The sequence below is a fragment of the Saimiri boliviensis genome, chromosome 9 (genome assembly GCF_048565385.1).
Source record: "Saimiri boliviensis isolate mSaiBol1 chromosome 9, mSaiBol1.pri, whole genome shotgun sequence".
Lineage (NCBI taxonomy): Eukaryota > Metazoa > Chordata > Mammalia > Primates > Cebidae > Saimiri > Saimiri boliviensis.
In genome coordinates, this window is record NC_133457.1 from 92,566,016 (window position 1) to 92,584,261 (window position 18,246).

The 18,246-nt window shown below is 51.5% G+C and overlaps 2 protein-coding genes across 2 annotated transcripts in view; one reads left to right on the top strand and one right to left on the bottom strand.

The window, feature by feature from the left end:
• Nucleotides 1-159: 159 nt before the first annotated feature.
• On the top strand, nucleotides 160-4,918 carry GFRA4 (GDNF family receptor alpha 4). Its single transcript, XM_074405398.1, has 7 exons — nucleotides 160-208; nucleotides 2,447-2,649; nucleotides 2,754-3,173; nucleotides 3,251-3,401; nucleotides 3,485-3,631; nucleotides 3,908-3,999; nucleotides 4,168-4,918. Exons 1-7 carry the CDS (start codon nucleotides 160-162, stop codon nucleotides 4,246-4,248), a joined length of 1,143 nt encoding a protein of 380 aa, XP_074261499.1. The 3' UTR covers nucleotides 4,249-4,918.
• A 9,857-nt stretch (nucleotides 4,919-14,775) lies between these two features.
• The window catches only part of ATRN (attractin), a 165,142-nt gene continuing 161,671 nt past the window's right edge, over nucleotides 14,776-18,246 (bottom strand). The window contains exon 29 of the mRNA XM_039479407.2: nucleotides 14,776-17,466. Within this exon, the coding sequence (XP_039335341.1) occupies nucleotides 17,342-17,466 (125 nt within the window). The 3' untranslated portion in view covers nucleotides 14,776-17,341. The remainder of the gene's footprint in view (nucleotides 17,467-18,246) is intronic.

Sequence of the window (18,246 nt, forward strand, 5' to 3'; positions counted from 1 at the left end):
AGGGTGGAGACTTAACGAGCTGTTGAAGCAAAGGCTCCTCCCAGGGGCATCAGCACAGACCTCAGCGTTTTCACTGTGCTCCTGCTCCAGAGGCACTAGGAAGGGGGCGCCTATCAGACGAGGGCTCTGCCAGCCATCCTTCTCTGTTCAAGGTCCACCATGGTCCACTGCCTGGGGCCTGCACTGCTGCTCTTGCTGCTGCTACTGGGTGAGCACCCCTCTCCTCCCCTGGACCCCGAACTCTGGCCTCTCTGTCCCTGCTCCTCAGTGACAAGGTGAGAGGGCAACAGATTCCAGGAAAAGCCGAACCACAGGAAGGGTTGCCATGAGAGGCCTGTGCGCAGGGCTTGGGGACACCTGGCAATCGACCCCACTATGTGCTGAGCAGCTCACCTCCCAGCCCAGCCAAGCCACCACCCCCTACCGAGTCCTGTCTCAGTACCCCTGCCCCAGGAACTTTTGCCTGTTATCTGCCATCTCCCAACTCTCTCACCTTCCCCTCGGCCCCAGCCCTCCAACCCTTTGCACAGATTCTTGCCGTGAATCTTCAGTGTCTTGTATCTGTTGTTCCACCTTCTTGGACTGCTCCTTCCCAGCACGGCCGTCTCAGAGGGAGGGGTCACTTTACCGGGTGTGCTGTGGAAAGGACTCTGGTAAAGGTTTAAGGCAGAGGAGATGAGCTGCTGTGAGAGTGGAGATGGGGTAAGGGTGGCAGGTAAGCAACAGGCAGAGGTGGGTTCAAGCCCTTAGGTGACACTGGGTGCTTCTGTGTGCTGCTGAGGCCCGGGGATGTGCCTGGCAAGGCTGTGGGAGGACAGCCAAGTGTGCCCTTTGGGGAGGGGAGGAAGGGAGGACTCGCCCTGCTGCCATCTATCCCTTCCACTCAGGGACCATTCTAAGCCCTCAACCTATGTTCATCCTTCCTGCAGAGGCCGGTGCTGAAGTCACAGCAGGAATCACTCTCACCACACCATCCAATCCACAGGCTGAAAGACATGGCCATTGCCAGAGAGGCACCCTGCTCTCAGCCTTGGGGCAGGAGACCACTCCCTAGCCCCTGTACACACACACAGGGAGAGGCATGACAGGCCGGGCTGTGCACCTTCACTCAGGCTGGGCACCAGAAAGGCTTCGAGTCTCAAGGAGGTGCTCCAGACTGGAGGACTTGTGGGGCTGGGGGGATTTGATTAGCCTGGTTTTGGTGACTCAAGTCCTAGAAAGGGGCTACCAAGTTCCAACTTCGAGTTACCCTGGCTCGATTTAGACATAGCCTGTGGAGCATCTGAGCAGAGCTCACCCTTTGTCTACCCAACTCCCGGTATGTGACTCTGTGGTGCCAGACACCTTATCTATCCCCAGCAGGGTGCCACTTATCATGGGTCCCAGTCACCAAAACCACTGATGAACCCTTGGGTCCTGTGGCTCAGGATAAAGCTCTGCGATGTGTCGTCAGGGACCTCTCTGAATCCACAACCTGGCAGCCAGGACTCAGCTCTTCAGTGAATCCTCTCTCCCGCTGCTGGCAGAGGGTGGAGGGGCTGGAGGAAGCCAGTCCAGATGGGCCAGGATGATCTCCACTCAAGGAAGCAACAGGAAGGGCTAGGGAGGGAAGACACCGATGCAGGGGGCAGGAGGAGGAGCAGGAGGTCAGGACAGAGGGAGAAACAGAAACCGACAGACCCACCCAAAGGGTCTCTGTGGTGGGGGATAAGGGGCGAGGTGGAGTCGGTAGAGGAGAAAAGGTATGGTGTCCCAGCCTGTCATTAAGAGACTAGGAGCAGCCACTGTCTTCAATGCCTTCTCTGTTTTTGTTGTTGTTTTTTGGACATGATCTTGGCTCACTGTAAACTCTGCCTCCCGAGTTCAAGCAATTCTGCTGCCTCAACCTCCTCAGTAGCTGGGATTACACGTGCCCGTCTCCACGCTCAGCTAATTTTTGTATTTTTTTTTTTTTTTTTTTTGTATTTTTTGAGACGGAGTTTCGCTCTTGTTACCCAGGCTGGAGTGCAGTGGCGCGATCTCGGCTCACTGCAACCTCCGCCTCCTGGGTTCAGGCAATTCTCCTGCTTCAGCCTCCTGAGTAGCTGGGATTACAGGCACGTGCCACCATGCCCAGCTAATTTTTTGTATTTTTAGTAGAGACGGGGTTTCACCATGTTGACCAGGATGGTCTCGATCTCTTGACCTTGTGATCCACCCGCCTCGGCCTCCCAAAGTGCTGGGATTACAGGCTTGAGCCACCGCGCCCGGCCTAATTTTTGTATTTTTAGTAGAGAGGGGTTTCACCATATTGACCATACCGGTCTCGAACTCCTGACCTCAGGTGATCCACCTCGGCCTCCCAACGTGCTGGGATTACAGGCATGAGCCACCGCTCCCGGCTCATCTCTAGTTTTCAAGTCTCCATTGGCCAGATCCCCAGAAAGCCTCATTGTTCCTCTGTCAGATAGGGCCCGTGAGGGTGGGAGGAGCCCCTGGACCTGTCTTTGGACTTGTGTGGTCGTTCTGGGAATGGTAGTGATGCCTAGGAAGGAGGGGCCTCAGCTTCTGGGGAAGGCCTGGCTCAGCCTCGTTGCGCTCTCTCCGTCCCTGATGCGTTGCAAGGCCCTCGAGAGCCCGTCGCTACCCATCCCCCACGACAGAGCGCCAGTCTGTGCCAGTCGGCCCCGTCTTTGTGCTACATTCTGTGCCTCCTCGGGTTTTCAGTGTCCCCCACCTTCCGGGGGCATGGACGGGCTGGGAGAAGTTAGCAGGCAGGGCACCGCACCGAGACCTGCAACCGGCCTGCCCCTTTCCCAGGGTCAGTGAATTCGGCCAGAGGGAACCGATGTGTGGACGCTGCCGAAGCCTGCACGGCGAACGCGCTGTGCCAGCGGCTGCGCTCCGAGTACGTGGCGCAGTGCCTGGGCCGGGCCGCGCAGGGGGGCTGTCCCCGCGCCCGCTGCCGCCGCGCCCTGCGCCGCTTCTTCGCCCGCGGACCACCAGCGCTCACCTACGCGCTGCTCTTCTGCCCGTGCGGGGGCTCCACGTGCGCCGAGCGCCGGCGACAGACCTTCGTGCCCTCCTGCGCCTTCTCCGGGCCCGACCCCGCGCCTCCCTCCTGCCTGGAGCCCTTAGAGGTTTGCGAGCGCAGCCGAGTCTGCAGGTGCGCGCAGGCGGGGGCGGGGCGGGGAGCGGGGTGCAGGGACCCCGCCGCGTCGAGGGTGGAGCGGAGGCGAGGGGCGGGGGCGGGGCCGCGGCGAGGGTGAAGTGGGGGCGGGGCCTCTCTGCTCACCGCCCTCCCTCCGCGCAGGCCCCGTCTCCTGGCCTTTCAAGCCTCCTGCGCGCCGGCGCCCAGCGCCCCCGACGGTTGCATGTGGGATCAGCGCGCCCGCTGCGTGCGCGCCTACGCGGGCCTCGTGGGTACGCGCGGCTGGGATCTGGGCGCAGGCTGGGGCTCTTCAGGGGATGCCTCCGACTGGGTGGGCCGATGACCTCGCCGTCTGCGTCCCCGCAGGCACAGCTGTCACTCCCAACTACTTGGACAACGCGAGCGCGCGCGTGGCGCCCTGGTGCCACTGCGGAGCCAGCGGGAACCGGCGTGAGGACTGCGAAGCCTTCCGGGGGCTCTTTACCAGGAACCCCTGCTTGGGTGAGCAGCCCGGGCGGAGGTGGAGGGGGAAGGTTGGGTCGGCTTTCAGCCCCCTTCCAAGCCACCTGGCCAGGAGCCATTTAAGAGGAGAGAGTGGAAGACTGTACAGTTGAGTCACTCTGTCGCAGCTATCATTATTTTATTATTCCTCACCACGCACCTTCCCTCCCAAGGAGCCAGTCTTTGCAGCAGGAGATCTCTCACTTTGTCCCCACGGAGCTGGGTCCTGGGCGAGCGTTTCCCAGCCAAGCGTACCCCGAACCCCTCCCTCCATAGATAGTGCCATTCAGGCCTTTGCCAGCGGGTGGCCCCCAGTCCTGCTGGACCAGCTGAACCCCCAAGGGAACCCTGAGCGCAGCCTCCTGCAGGTAGGTACAGGGAGGGGAGGGTAAGCTGGCACTTCCCCCACTGTCCTCTTCACACCCTTCCGTGCCGGGTGGGCCTGGTTGGAGGCATGAGGGGCCTGGGGTGGGGGCGCAGGCAGAGGGCAGAGCCAGTCTTCTGCCTCAAGTCTGCACTCGGCTCCCACCCCCAAGGTGTCTTCCGCAGGCGGGGCCCTGGAGGGGCACTCCCTGCTCTCCATACTCCCTGTCCTGGCTCTTCCGGTCCTGCTCTGACTAGGACAGCGATCTCGATCTCGGACAGCACAGTCAGCTACCCTACCCTGACGGCCTGGGCCACCTCTGTGGCCTATTGGCCCCTTGAAGAGAGACTGGCTTACCTCCCTCACCAGCCCTGGTGCTCTCACCCCGCTGCCCTTTGTAGATCTGGACCTCCTGTGTGCCATCTCCTGGAGCAACGGATGTAGGCTGGGCCTGACTGCAAAGCCCCCGCTCTCCCTGTCAGGAGGCATCTTGGTTGTAGGTCCCTTTATCCCTAGACCTTGATACAGTTGGGGTCTCTCAGAAGGTGAATCAGTAGAGGGTCACTTTTGTAGCTGAAGCCTTCCTGGAGCCCCAGATCACCTAGGGAAGGTCAGAGACCTTCCAGACTCCCAGAATTCTAGGAAATGGTATCAGCCTGCCAAGCAGGTAATTCCCTAGGAATGCATCGGGCAGACTTAACAGGCAAGACCCGTTCTAACACTGCATCCTCTTGCTGGGCGTTACCCACCATTGCCACCTGTGCACCATGAGCATGCTGGCAGTCCTTCCTGTTCTCCATATGCTGCTGCATGGGCCCCACGCTGTGCTCTGCCTGGCACTGGCCTTGTGGCCATCTTCCCCCTGGTTTCCCACAGCCATAGGAATGGCAGACAGTGCTTATTAAAACCCTTGTGCACTGAGACTGACCTTGCTTTTATGTGATCTGTGACCTGGGAGCCTGGAGACCAAGGTCTGCTGCAGTGTGTGTCCCTGCTGGCCTGTGTGACCTCAGATGGCCTCAGAACCTGTCTGGGCCCCATACCTCACCTAAGGAAGCTGAGATGAATCAGCTGTCAGCTCCTCATGCCAGGGATTGCCTTTGCTTTCATCTCTTCTTTCCTTCTCTGCTAGTACTCAGATAATGAAACTGCATTTCCTAGCCTCCCTTGCAGCTGGGGGTGGCCATGTCACACACACTGCCCGATGTGGACCCAGCAGATGCCAAGGACCTTAGGTTGTCTGCGTTTTTGACATAGGGTCTCACTCTGTCACCAGGTGGGGGTGCAGTGGCATGATCACAGTCCACTGCAGCCTTGAACACCTGGGGTGAAGCGATCTTAGACAAGGGATCTTATAGTCAAGGGAGTCTTTGGCTGGGCGCAGTGGCTCACACTTGTAATCTCAGCACTTTAGGAGGCTGAGGTGGGTGGCCTGCCTACCTCCTTCTTCCTCCAAAACTTGAAAACTCCTGATAAAAAGGGTTTCGGTGTCTCTGGCTGCTCCTTCTCAGTCTGCTTGAGGTGGGGCAGAAGGTTGAAGTGGAGGTTGTCAGGGCCTTGCTCAGGGACCTCTCTGGGCACATCACCCAGCCACTGGGAATAGTGGCTGGTAACAGCTCAGAGCTGTCCCTTCTGTAGGGAACTGTATTCCCAGAAATGCCTGTTGGGTTTTACTCTGCTCCCAGAGGCCACTGCAGCTGATGACTGACTGCCTCAAGGAACATGGCATTGTTGTGTGCTGTTCCTGGTCCAGAGCCCCTTTGGGGTCAAGCTGAGGCTAGGCTCCAGCTGGGACCCCTGCCTGGCTCAGCTTCTGCCCTGCCTGCCTCGTCCTGCTCTCCTCACTGGCAGGCTCCCCTGAATGCATTCCCTCCATAAATCATGGCATTTGAGAATTCCTGTCTTGGGCTTGGCTTCTAGAGATCCTGACCTAAGTCACAGGGGTTAGGTAGAGACCACACAAAAACTCAGGCCTGGAGCTGTCCTGTTGGGGAAAAGAGCCACCAGCTCTGAGATGCAAGTGTGGACCTAGCAGCTCACACCAAACCCGCAAACACTGCTTGCTGGCAGCTGTCCACCAGCCTCTCAGCTTCAGTCAGGGCTCTTTTTTGAGACAGAGCCTCGCTCTGTCACCCAGCCTGGAGTGCAGTCGGCTCACTGAAACCTCCACTTCCCAGGTTGAAGCGATTCTCCCACCTCAGCTTCACGAATAGCCGGGATTATAGGCGAATGCCACCATGCCTGGCTAATTTTTGTATTTTTAGTAGAAACGGGGTTCCACCATGTTAGCCAGGCTGGTCTTGAACTCCTAACATCAGGTGATCCACCCACCTCAGCCTCCTACAGTGCTGAGATTACAAGTGTGAGCCACTGCGCCCAGCCAAAGACTCCCTTGACTATAACAAAAAAATCAGAGCAGCCTGAGCATGTGCCTGAGCCATGTGGGCTTCAGGCACAGCTCTCTCCAGGGTTCAAATGATGTTGCCTGTGCTGGTCTGTGTGTTAGCTTCCCCTGTGGCCAGGCAGGTTCTCACCGAGAGGGTAAGACTTCCGCCAGCAGCCCAGCTTTACAATGTCTCCTTTTAGCAGCCTCAGTAGGGAAAGGTACCTCTCTCTTCCAGCATTCGTGGACTGTCCCAGGCAGAACTCTCATAGGCCCAGCATTGGTAATGGGCCTCCTCTGTCGAACGCTGAGTGATCTCAGCCCACCATGGTGACATGGAACAGGAAGGACAGTTTCCCAAAGGAGAAAAAGGAGTTGCTGGGCAGTGAAGTGAGTCTAGCCCATTCTCACTTTACAAAGAAGAGGGAATACTGTCAGGCACCCACACCTGCGTGAGAATGGACACCTGTAGGTGGGTTGGGGAGAGGCAGGGTATGTGCATTGAGTGAGGGCTCATCACCTTGTCCCGATCACCACAATGGCATCGTAGCCCAAATGCAGAATTAAATATCTGCTAAATGATTCACCCTACATGAAAGTGTGTTCAATTCTTCTCCATTTTTGAGTCAGTTAATTAGAGTAAAATATAGGCATTAAAATAAAAAAACTGGAAGAAGCTGGGTGCAGTGGCTCATGCACTTTGGGAGGCCAAGTGGGTGGATCACTTGAGGCCGGGAGTTTGAGTACAGCCTGGCCAACACAGTGAAACCCCACCTCTACTAAAAATACAAAAATTTCATCAGGTGTGGTGGCACACGCCTGTAATCCCAGCTACTCAAGAGGCTGAGGCAGGAGAATTGCTTGAACCCAGGAGGTTGCAATAAGCCAAGATCATGCCACTGCACTGCAGCCTGGGAGACAGAGGACTACTCTGTCTCAAAAACAAACAAACAAACAAACTAGAGGCTGGGCAAGGTGGCTTACTTCTGTAATCCCAGCACGTTGGGAGGCTGAGGCTGGAGGTTTGCTTGGGGCCAGGAGTTTGAGACCAGCCTGGGCAACATAGAGCCTGTCTCTAGAAAAAGATAAAAAATAAATTAGCCAGGCATGGTTTAATGTATCTGTAGTTCCAGCTACTCAGGAGGCTGAGGCTGGAGGATCACTTGAGCCCAGGAGTTGCCTGCAGTGAGCCGTGATTGTGCTAGTGTATTCCAGCCTGAGTGATAGAGTGAGACCCTGTCTCAATAAAAAATAAATAAAAACCAGAAATGAAATGACTTCAAATAAAAATAGAATTGTGGATTAAAAATATAGGCATATGCTTCCAAAAGATTGGAAAAATAAAAAGGACAGAACCTATTTTAAAATTATGAGATTGCTTCATGGCTGCCAGTGGTCCCAAAGATACGTCCACGTCCTAATCCCTGGAACCCGGAAATATTACCTTATATGTAGGCAAGAGTATTGCCTTCTGTGGCAAAAGATGCAATTCAGTTGTGGTTTGTTTTTTTTTGAGACAGAATCTCATTGTCACCCAAGCTGGAGGTCAGTGGTGCACGCATAGCCCACTGCAGCCTCAAACTCACAGGCTCAAGCAGTCCTCCACCTCAGCCTCCTGAGTAGCTGGGACCACAGGTGTGTGCCACCACACCTGGCTATTTTTAGTACAGGCAGGGTCTCACCATGTTGCCCAGGCTGGTCTCCAACTCCTCACCCAAGTGAACCTCCCACCTTGACCTCCAAAAGTGCTGGGATTAGAGGCGTGAGCCACTGCGCCCAGCCAAGTTACAGATCTTGAGAGGAGCTTATCCTGGATTATCCAAGTGGGCTGTCAACACCTATATATCTCACCTCTGAATCTTATAAGAGTGGTACAGTGGTGTCCAGAGGGAACTGAACACAGACACATTGAGCAAAAGGCCACAGGAGGACAGAGGTAGGGATTGGGGTGATGTAGCCACAAGCCACCAGAAGCTGGAGGAGGCAGGCGCAGATTCCCCCGGAGACTCCAGAGAGACTAGGCCCTGCCAACACCTGTGTCTCAGACTTCCAGTCTCCAGAGCTGTGAGAATCAGTTTCTCTTGTTTCCAGATACTGAAGTTGTGGTTATTCTGGCAGCCAGGAAACTAATAGCACTGTCTAAGATCGTTAGAGTTTGGCTTCTGTTACCTCTACCTAAAAAGGTCCTGGTTTATACAGTGTTAACTCTGCCCACAGGAATGAGTCATGCCTTGTTCCTCCACATCTGAATGTCAGCCTCCTTGTCCTGCCAGGGAGCTGTCACTTTGGTGCACGGGCTTTGGGAGACTGCAGTCCTTCCCCCAGACTACCCTCCTGTGACTGGCTGGCTGTTACCTGTTGCCTGGCAGGTGGCTAGGAGTGGGGGTGATGCAAAAAGGCAGGTACTGGACACATCTGTGGATTTATTGCTGGAAACTTCACGGCTCATGAACACCCATCCTGGTGTGGAGCCCAGTGATTACGTGCAAGGTTGAAGTGGAAACCACTCACCGCCCACCAAGTGAGTCAAGCTCACAGAAGCAGTGCATTTTTGTATGAAATGTGGACACAGGTCGGTGAAATTTCCAGAGGGCCAGAAGGACAGGGGCTGTGCAGGGCTTTAGAAGCAGTCCTTCGACTGTATAGCAGCTTGCCCGTGAGTCTGGCATGCTTGTGAGCTGAAGCAGAAGTGCATGGCCCCTGCCTCGCCAGGCCTGGTGAGGCCTGGGTTGGAGGATGTCTGGGGAAGCTGCTCTGCTCAGGGCGAGTCGCCCCACACCCAAGTGAACCTTCAGTTCAAGGCAGAAGAGAGAGAAATTAAGATGAGGACACACATTAGAAAATAAAACACAGAAATAGAGTCTTCAAGGGACAGAAACCAAATGTGGAAGGAAAGGCTTACAGGGCATGCCAGTGGGCCCTAGCAACTCCGTCCAGCACATTCGAGACAGCATTGGGATCTTCCGGGCTAATCACTTTCTTGTTTCCGGGACACAGGGTGGAAAGGAGTTCTTGCCAGGGGGACTGCAGGGCATGTCTGTTCAAACGTGACCCCTATGGATGCCAAGCATGACACTGCTGTTGTTGACAGAATTTGCCAAAATGATGGCCAGCTGGTGATAAGTTTTAAGGAAAACAAAGTTCAGTTTTCCCTTGATTACACAGTAGTTGCATTGCTGGAAAACTGGCTGTATATGAAACCAGCTCTTAAATACTTTGTGTTTATAACTAGGTTAGGTTCTGCACGCAAACAACTGGGAACAGACTTTTTCATGCTCACAAATATCCAGCAGGCCCACCAGGCATGCTGCCCACTCAGGGCCTCTGCACCTGCCACCCCTTTGGAATGCTCTTCCTCCAGACCTTCACATTCCTTCCTGCCCCCTCCACCCATCCTTCTGCTCAGCTGTCAGCAGAACAGCTTTCCCAGCCACACCACCTTGAGCAGCAATCCCTCCAGGCCTTTCTACCCCCAGCCCTACTTTTACCTTTCTTCATAGCGCTTATCTGACATTTTATTATCATCTCCCCTGCTAGGTTGTGAACCCCTGGAGGACATAGCTTTTTGTCTGTTTTGTTCACCACAAAATCTCTGGTCCTGACGCAGTGCCTCGCCCTGATGTGCTCAATAAAATTTTGTTGAAGAACTAGGTGAATAAATCTAGAGAATAATTAATTCACTTAAGCAGGGTGAAAAAAAGATACCTAATTCTACTACCTTTGGCCTATCGTGCTGTCTCACAAAGTCATTCAGGAACCCAGGCTCCTTCAGTCCTTTGTATTACCACCTTCAACATAAGCCTTCAAGGTTGATGGAGAGAGTGGAAGAGACACTCACTCTGAATGGCCTTGAAGTGACACATCATTGGTGAGGGCTGGTCCCATAGCTCTCTCGAGACGCCATGGGCCCAGGCCATGCCGTTGAAGCTGTGGGCTCAGGAAGAGGAAATTGAGTGGTAAGCATCTAGCTGGTCTCTGGCCCAGCTTGCTATTCTGATCACCAAAACCAGTTTTGTGCTTCCTCTCTCTCCTACCTGGGTCACAGGCACCCTCTCCTAGGGGGATAATACAAGGTCCCATCCCCGCCCAGACCTCTAGGTGATGCAGTCTCCCTCAGGTGGCTCTTTGAAGTCCCACAAGCCTGAATTAACAAGACAACTTAATCCACCTCACACGCAGCAGGTAGTGATAACAGGTAGAACACCCTCCTAAGCCCTCATGCCCAGGAAGGAGCGGGTGCAGATGCAGCAGTCGCTGCTCTGTGGCGTTTTTGCAGCCCTGCTGGGCCCTGCCCTGGGCTAGGGGGAGTCCTCGCTCACGCCCAGTTCTGCTCTTGGGCCACATCTGAGCTTGTCAGCTCTCAGTGGACACAGCTTTCACAACTGTCTTCCTGCTTGAGGGTGGATTTAAGACTTCTTCAATTGCCACTGTTTTTTTTTTTGTTTGTTTGTTTTGTTTTAATTTTTTTTAAGGCCTTGCTAATGGTTTCTTAAATTTAACTACATCCTTATTTATTTCCAGGCAGGTCATCAGTGACTACACTCGTGGTTTGTTCCTGGAAACAGTTCTCACATCAGCTTTTTCTTTGCTTCCTTAACCAGGTGCCCCTCTCTCAAGTTGGTGGCTTTGCAGTTTCCAGGCACCAGTAGGAAGACCACACCCTTCATTGGATGGTCACCACGAGGCCCAGTCACTGTGTTCAACCAAGTCTCACGGGGCCTTTGTTGCTCACCTGCACCTCTTACTGCTTGGAGACTAGAAGCGGTTGGCTTTTCCAGAATTGCAAGGCCCTGGTTGACGTCTTTCCACCCCTTTTCCCTTCTGCATGTAAACTGGCTAATTCTTTCTTGGAGTAAATTTTTTCTCATGATGTGTCGCCAAAAGCAGCCAGTAACAATCAACACATAGGACAATGTTTTTTTCATTTCTCCCCCTCAAGCCAAAAAGTCAGCAAGCATGGAGTTTGCTTTCTGAATTACCGAGTAAAACAGCCTTACCAGATGTTTTGCTCTGCTTGGCAGAGACCTCAGTTGTCCTGCCAGCTGCATCTGTCTCCTCACTGCTCGCCACCTGGCCACACGCTGAGCCAGTGCCACGTACTTTAGGTTTTGGTTACAGGTGCACTGCACTTCAAAGTGCCGATTTGTTTATTAACGAGAATAAGAAAAGCTAACTGGTATAACAAAGCCCCAGATCTCAGTGGATCAGTAGAGTGCACATTTGCTTTCCAGTGATGCAGGGGCCAACACAGCTCTGACTAATCAGGTGGCCTGCCTCTAAGGGGTGACTCCACAGTCCCTCCAGTGTCTGTGACATGTGGCCCCCAGGAGAGTCCCCATGGGAGCATTTGCGTGCCAAGTTTGGAACTGGTGCCCGTCACTTCTTCCAGCCTTTCCTTGGCCATGGCTTAGCTTGATCCCAACCTAACTACAGGGAGGCTGGGAAATGATGAGCTGTGGGCCCAGTAGGTTTGGTAAACACAGCGTTATCTCCGACACAGTACCACCAAATCACAGGTTTCCATCCTGTTAGAAACTGTTGCTGGCTTCCACAGCCCTCCCTGGAAGAGTTTCAAGGTCCTTAACTTGTTTGCGGCTACTAGTCTGGCCATTTCCCTCCCCAAGTCAGACCCGAGCTCTGGTGGGCAGGCCTCCTCCAGGCTCCTGCCCTCACCTCAGGCCCTGGCCCTAGAACCCTGCCACCCTCCCCTATAGGAGTGACTGTCTTCTTTGTGTTTCCTCCGTCAATGACCTCATTCCTCTGGAAGGAAGCCCTTGCACTAGGAATCTGCTCTCTGCTCTGAGGCCCTGAAATGCATGATTCTGACCCATTCTGAGGGCAGGAGCCAAATAAAGTGGGGCAGGACTCACGGGAGGACCCCAAACAAGGCCTTGCCAATGGGAATACCTTCATGAAAAAGTCAAGCCAAGGACAACACTGTGGCCATAGTTGAGACCTGTCAGCACACCTGAGATGTAGCAGTTTGGAGAGAACCTAGAGTCACATTCAAGGGCCCTTGAGGAGCGCGCAAAGCAGAAGGGTAATGGCACCACTGGAGACAGTGGCGTGGTTAGTGGAGGAGTGAGTCCACACCCCACTGCTCAGAGCTGTCCCTGCCCCCACAGGCAGGGTCCCCACACCAGGGCACAGCTGCCCTGTAGGCATACAAAGGCTGTCATGGAAAGTCTGTGGCTCACGAGCTGCTTGGAGGGGTGGCTGAAGTACCTGCCGGGGTTTTAGCTTTCACCTCTGTAACTGTCAAGTGTTCCCTCAGAGGTAGTCTGAAAACTGGTAAAAGCTTTTTTTTCCTTAAGGGTCTAATGACCAAAATGTAAATATAAGCAAAACAATGCAAAATCAAAATGAAACACTCAGAACAAAAGCCACATTTTTACCAGATCTACTTTTATTTCAGAAGGAAGTTTGTATTATAGTATTTACTTTTGTTTATATACAAGTTCTTCACATTTGTGTCTAAAATGCACAGACCTCCCTTAGTTCTCTTGTTCCTGCTTAAATTAGCTGTTATTTTACAATACAAAAAATACCAAAAAATTGCAGTCCTAAATGTATGTATAACACCCACAATCCCCAGCAATGAAATAGTTTACAATACTTACTCCATATTTACATGTGTAATAGATGCTAAATTATACATATTAACAAACTAAGCTTGAATCCAAACAAACAAAACCGTAAATAACTATAAAACATTTCCAGAGCCAGAATTAGTTCAATGAAACAGGCTTCACTAGTGTTTAGAACGTTTTGTGCACAAATTCAGTTACTGAAAGTTGATTCCATTATTGCCTTTAAAAGAGAAGGCGCCAATTTTCCTCTCCACTCCAAACATCTCCCTGTAGGCAGGGTGTTTGACTTTCCTCAAGGGGCAATGTCTCTTGGTGGGCTGGCTATCTAGAAGCCACTGCAGTGCCTGCAGCCAAGTTTGGTCAATGGGGTAAACATTTCGGAAGGTAGACAAGGCATGCCCCGAGGACAGGAGGCCTCTGCCATCTTGGCTCTGTCCTCAGGATGGCCAATTCTCACAAAAACCACCACAAGGAAAGATCTCCTGGGATGACAGGGGTGTGAGTGTGAGGAGTTGGATTTTGTTTTAATTCTAAAATCTATTTTTACATCTCAGTCACTACCCTAGCATTAGCTTAGGTTAGTGTTTAGCAAATACTTATTGAATGGATGGATGAATAAATGAAATGGAAGGATCAAAGATGTGCATGAAAACACCACCATCTCCCAAGGAAGCGATTCAGCGCTGGCCCCAATACTCCCAATTAAATCAAAGGAGCAAGATTTGCACCGGAAGGTAAAATGCCTCTTCCCTCTGGCAGTGCCCCACCTGGTCTTTTTATTTCCTGGTGTGTCTCCAGTCTTGAATGGCAGGCCTTACCCACAGGTATTCCAGTACTTTCCTTCTGCTGAAGTCTTCTGTCCAGGGCTGCCTTTCCTCCGGGTTACTTCGGGATCTGAGGTTGCCTTCTCTCCACATAGGGAGGGCACAGGCTTCTCCCCAGGCTGTGTGCAGGGGCGGCAGGGGGCACACAGGAGTCCGGGGTGTGTCAAATTCTCCATGGGGAAATGGGAGCTATTTATCAACAAACTAGCTCCCTACTGCCACCCCCAGTTTTCAGTATAATAAACTGATTCCAGGAAATGGTCATTAAAATTTAGACAAAACTAAAAAAATGGAGAACCCCCTTTTAGAAAATCCGATTGCCACAGGTTATAGTCTTTGAACTTAAAGACTAAGAGAAACATCTCTCAGGACAAGACTGGTCATCCCTCACTGCCTAGAGTACCAAGGGGCTGCCAGAAAGGGTCATGATGTGCTTGCAGGGCCATGGCAGCGGCAGAGATGCCTCTACTTCCTGAGTCCCCTCAAAGCTGCCATTTGGATTCCTTGCCTGGTTTTTCATTTTTCTTTTTTTGAGATGTAGTTTGGCTCTTGTTTCCCAGGCTGGAGTGCAATAGTGCAATCTTGGCTCACCACAACCTCCACCTCCCAGGTTCAAGTGATTCTCCTGCCTCAGCCTCCCAAGTAGCTAGGATTACAGGCATGCATCACCACGGCCAGATGGGGTTTCACCATGTTGGTCAGGCTAGTCTTGAACTCCTGACCTCAGGTGATCCACCCACCACAGCCTCCCAAAGTGCTGGGATTATAGGCATGAGGCACTGTGCCCGCCCCCTGCCTGATTTTTCATATACACTCTAACAGATGAGTCCTCTTTTAAGAATTACCTAATTGGCGCCAGATACATGTGAACACATCAACACGATGGGGATGCGTTTCTTGCCTTTGTTATTCACGTATCGGGGCCTGGCGAGAGGAACTCTTGGAACCTGGATATCCAGCATATGGCACAAAAACAACTTAGGTGAAACTCAGACATTGTTATATTTAATAAAAATACATTAAGATCTTTTCTTTTTTATGTACACTCCAAATGTCTGAACATTCTGGACGCTACTGTATAGTTATGTACAAGTGCAAGGTCAGTGTTTTCTTGACTATTTTAATTTATATACAGGCTCTCTTGTGACACACAACATTGCCAGATGACAACCCATTCCCTCTTGGTAACAGGCTCTCAGCCCAGCGCCTCTTACTCCCTGCCATTCCTTTTTTCTGCCCTGAGGCTGGAGGAAGCTGTTTGCTGTTGGTTGCAAAGAAGAAGCAGGTAGATTCAGCCGTGGAGCAGAATGAAACTTCACTTGCTCCTTCCTTCCTTTTTAAAAATAAACAATATCTTTTAGGAAAAAATTAAGACACAACCAGATGGCTGCAGGTCATGGTGCATGATATTTCAAGGCATAGGACTAACACTGGGAAAGAGACTTCTTTGGCCAAGGAAAACTGGTTATCTGAACAAACGAAGAGGATCTTCCTTGCAGGAGGACAATGCCCAGGGCCTCCCTTTTGCCTCACCCGGGGGACTGTGGGAATCGAGGGCCAGTCCACGGCAGGCTCCATGGATGCTGTGTTCTGTAGCAGGGATGGGGAGCTCATGAGAGGAGGGGTCTTTTTTAGAATGTCTGCTCTTTTAATAATAATGTGAAAAAGAAGCTTTATGAGAGGAAGTGAGTCTCGAAGTAGAGGTGTTTTGTGCATCAGATAGTGTTTTATGGTTCAACTTCCTTGAAAACATCTTTCCAGGCAATTCTTCATGGGAGTGGGGTTAGTGTTGGGGAAGAGATAATACTCTCTCTCTAGGCACTGCATTTAAAGGTGAAATGCCGCAGTTTTAGCTCTTTTGAGTATTTCTCCAAATTCACAAACTTGAGTATTGCTGTCCAGAGGTCCATCCCAATAGGGTAATGCCAGCAATCCCAGGTTTTGAAGCAAAGGAGAGCTTCTGGGATGCTGCTGCATAATGCCAGAATACAGAGCACCATAAATGGGGAATACACAATTTCCAGGCAGTGCCCTCTGGGGAGAGGAGCAGGGGACTGTCCCTGCTCTTAAATCTGGTCATTCTCCATTTGGCATAGAGTTTTCCCTCCTTGTCCATTTTTTCCATGTGCTTTTCATCCTTGTCAGCATTTGCTGCCCACCTCACAGCCACCACCTCCATCTGAGAGGGAGGGTGGGTGGGTTGAGCCCCTCCCGAGGAAAAGAGGGCAAACAGGTCCTTCTCCAGGTTTTGGGCAGCTTCTGCCCAACAGTGGGAGGCTGTCCCTCTCCTGGCATCTGAGTTCACTCCGCCTGAGAATGAACTGCAAGTTCAGAGGAGGCTGCAGGACACACAGCTGCTCTCCGATCCAGGGGTCCCAAGTGTTCTCAGTGCTTTCTGCTCAAGTAAATGTGACATCAATGAGTCCTTTCCTCTGTGCCCTGGCAGGAGGTGGCCAGAGGGCTGATAACTTATCAGGCCTAGGGTGACACTGGGGTGGGGGCAGGGGGCGCCTTCTTGACAGTGTCCTTTTTGACAATAAAAACAGGAGCTTTCACAGTTCTGCTTTCCTCTCATCCCTGCTGCTAGGTCAAACGTCCCTTGGGGTGAGAAAATTCTTTCCTGGCTGCAAATCAGATTTTAGAAAAAAAGCAGATTGCCAATGGTAGCTATTTAAATTTTACAAGAATGTAGGAATGCAATTATGTAAAAACTTAGGCTTACTAACTTTCCAATTGCTAGATCTATTTAAAGTCTAGGCACTTAGTGTTGTGTGTATGTGTGTGTGTGTGAGAGAGGGAGGGTGAGATGGAGACGGAGAAGGAGAGGGACAGGCAGAGAGAAAGGAAAGAGAGTTTCAAATGGATTAAGACTAAATTAATCAGTTGCTATAGAAAACTACCTATTACACCAGTTTACATTCGAAGTAACACTGCTGACCTTGACATTTAAAATAGCCCCCTTCTGTCCTAGCTTGATATGATCAAAAGAGATGGACCATTATTAATTCTCAACTAGAAAAAAAGGTACTCCCTGGAAGAGAAAGAACTGCCTAAATCGTGCAAGAATAAATAGCACATCTTTTAAAAAAAGATAGCAGGCTTCAGATGAAAACAAGTTAATTCATCTGACTAGTTTTTAAAAGACCATGTTCAAGAATAACTGATGACAAAGTCTCCTTGTAAACACTCCATCTTTTGTTTTTTGCACAGTTGAGACAGTCCCAAGAACAGTTTTCCACAGTGAACTTGAGTGTCTTTCCTAGTTCTCTCACTGGCTCTCCACTGGCCTCCTCCAGCAACAATCAGCTCATCCCTGGACCTGTAATTAAATCAAGTATTTCCTATGCAAAAGTAAAAGGTTAGATGCCGGAACACGGATGGGAGAAACCGTCAAAGAAAGCTTGTGATCATGCAGGTGAGTCAGATGCTTCGAGAGTTTCCAGTCTTCTGCCCCGCACTGCACAGCCATTTCCCCGCCGCGCCCTTCCCTGCAGACGGCTCTGGTGTGCCACTCACTCGCTTGTGTGCGGGAGATCCCTGGCTCCAGCATCAGATGCAGGTCCCAGGCTGTGCAGGGGGCTGCTGCTTCCGATTTCTCACGGCGCCTGACTTCTCTTTGTATACTATCGGCATCTGCTGAGAAATGTCCACCAGGGCACTGGCCACAGCAAGACCTTGGGAGAACCCAAAGAGAACTTACGTTAGGAGCAGCTGGCTTTTATTTTGTTTTTAAAAATAACTTAAACATTTATTTTTCAATCCCATGATGCAAAAAACAAAACAAAACAAAAAACCCACACAACGAAAAACCCCCCAAAATGTCCACATACACAGGAAAAAGTATTCCTTCCACTCTGTCCCTCCCTCCACCTGCTTCTCCATCTGGGTAAATGCTTTCACTAATTTTTATGTTTTCTTTCAGTGTTTACTTATGCAAATACAAATACTATTCTTCTCCCTTAACCGTTTTTTACACAAAAGGTGTAGTTTGCCTTTCAGCACATCAACCAAGCGCAGTGCTCTGCCTAGTGGTGGGAACATATAAATAAGACTGCAGACATTTGCTAAGTGTCCAATTTCTCTTGCCTGCCTCCAAAAGGAGCCAAGAAAAAGCAGCACGCTTTATTATGAGATTCAGATTCATCCCACATCACTCAGTCAGCATTAGTCCCTTCCATTCTGTACCATGATACAGAGCAGGGCAGGCTCTGGGGCCAGGCTTTCGAATAAGCAAGGTTCTTTAACCTCTCTGTGCCTCTGTTTCCTCATTTGTAAAATGGGGATAATAACAGCACATGGCTAGTGTGAAGAGTCAATGAGTGAACTGACATAAAGTCTTAGTACCTGGCAGGCAGCAACGATCAATAGCAATTCCCCTTTATGCTCATCACTGCCCGCCCCCACCCGCTTTGCTTTGCGGACTTGCAATCCCATTTTCCTTCCCGTATTGTTAA